We start from the raw sequence: 1052 nt of genomic DNA, 5'->3' as shown, positions 1-1052 counted from the left end.
TCTCTTTCTATGTTTTATCGTTATTTTCATGCTAACTGTTCTACTGATTGCTAACTGCATGCCTCCCCTCCTCCTGCGGCCCCGCTGCACAAGGCTTTCTTCTTCTCATCCCTATTCTGTCCAACTCTCTAACGCAAAAGTTAACCAGTACTCTCAATCATTCATTTCTTTCACTGATAAACTCTGGAACTCCCTCCCTACATCTGTATTTCTGAATTCCTACGGCTTGTCTTCTTTTAAGAGGGAGGTATCGAGGATTTTGCTCCCTATTTTTGGGTGACGTTTTCCACTTTTTAGAGAGCCAGCACTCAAGTGGGCCTTTTTTTAATCTTTTTTTTTTTTTTTTGCCCTAGGCTGGCCCTCTTCCGTACTTAAAAAAAATAAATAAATAAAACCACAGACCTTAAAACCAGTATCAAGAAGACTAACAAGTACTTATTCTTCACTTGATCTTATTCTTCATTTATTCATTCTGATTTACTTATCTACTATTTTCTGTAATCTATTACCACTACAGGGACTCCGGCAGGCAGGTGTTCAGTGTTTTATTGACGGTACGAAAGGACGCTGCAGGACTCAGGCGGTGGTGGAAGGGATGCAGGTCCTGGCGGCGACGTCCAGGGTCATCACTCCGCCCTCCTGGAAGGCGCAGGTCACATTAAAGTCAGTGGCGCCGCTGAAGGATAAGGTCACTCTCTCTCCTTGGACGCCTCGCACCGACAAGGTCACCGAGGAGGCGGAGAAGGAGGAGGATGTAGTGGTGGCTGTGGTGGCGGTGGTGGTGGTTACAATGTCCGTAATCCTATCAGGAGACACGGGTACCCACTTCTCCAACTCCCCAAGGATATACAGATCCCCAGCGTCTGTCTGTATGAGCGGCGCCGTGTACAGGAGGCAGAAGTTGAGATAGCCGCCGCAAGAGGGCATGTCCAACGCTTCCTCAGGGGACACAAATTTCCTGTAGGCGAGGTCCTGCGGGTAGTTACTGAAGACCAGGGTAGATGTGGTGAAGGCATCGGCAAGATTCAGCTCAGAAGGTGTCATAGTCAGCG

General features: G+C 47.9%; 1 protein-coding gene across 1 annotated transcript in view; it reads right to left on the bottom strand.

Annotated features, from left to right (window-relative positions):
* Positions 1-403: 403 nt before the first annotated feature.
* The window catches only part of LOC123507949, a 31352-nt gene continuing 30703 nt past the window's right edge, over positions 404-1052 (bottom strand). The window contains exon 11 of the mRNA XM_045261312.1: positions 404-1052. This exon is cut by the window's right edge and continues 519 nt beyond it. Coding sequence (XP_045117247.1) covers positions 577-1052 — 476 coding nt within the window. The 3' untranslated portion in view covers positions 404-576.

This window comes from Portunus trituberculatus, chromosome 23 (assembly GCF_017591435.1).
Source record: "Portunus trituberculatus isolate SZX2019 chromosome 23, ASM1759143v1, whole genome shotgun sequence".
NCBI classification, from domain to species: domain Eukaryota; kingdom Metazoa; phylum Arthropoda; class Malacostraca; order Decapoda; family Portunidae; genus Portunus; species Portunus trituberculatus.
The sequence above is the reverse complement of the archived record's forward strand: the minus strand, read 5'-3'. Positions and strand labels throughout refer to the sequence as shown.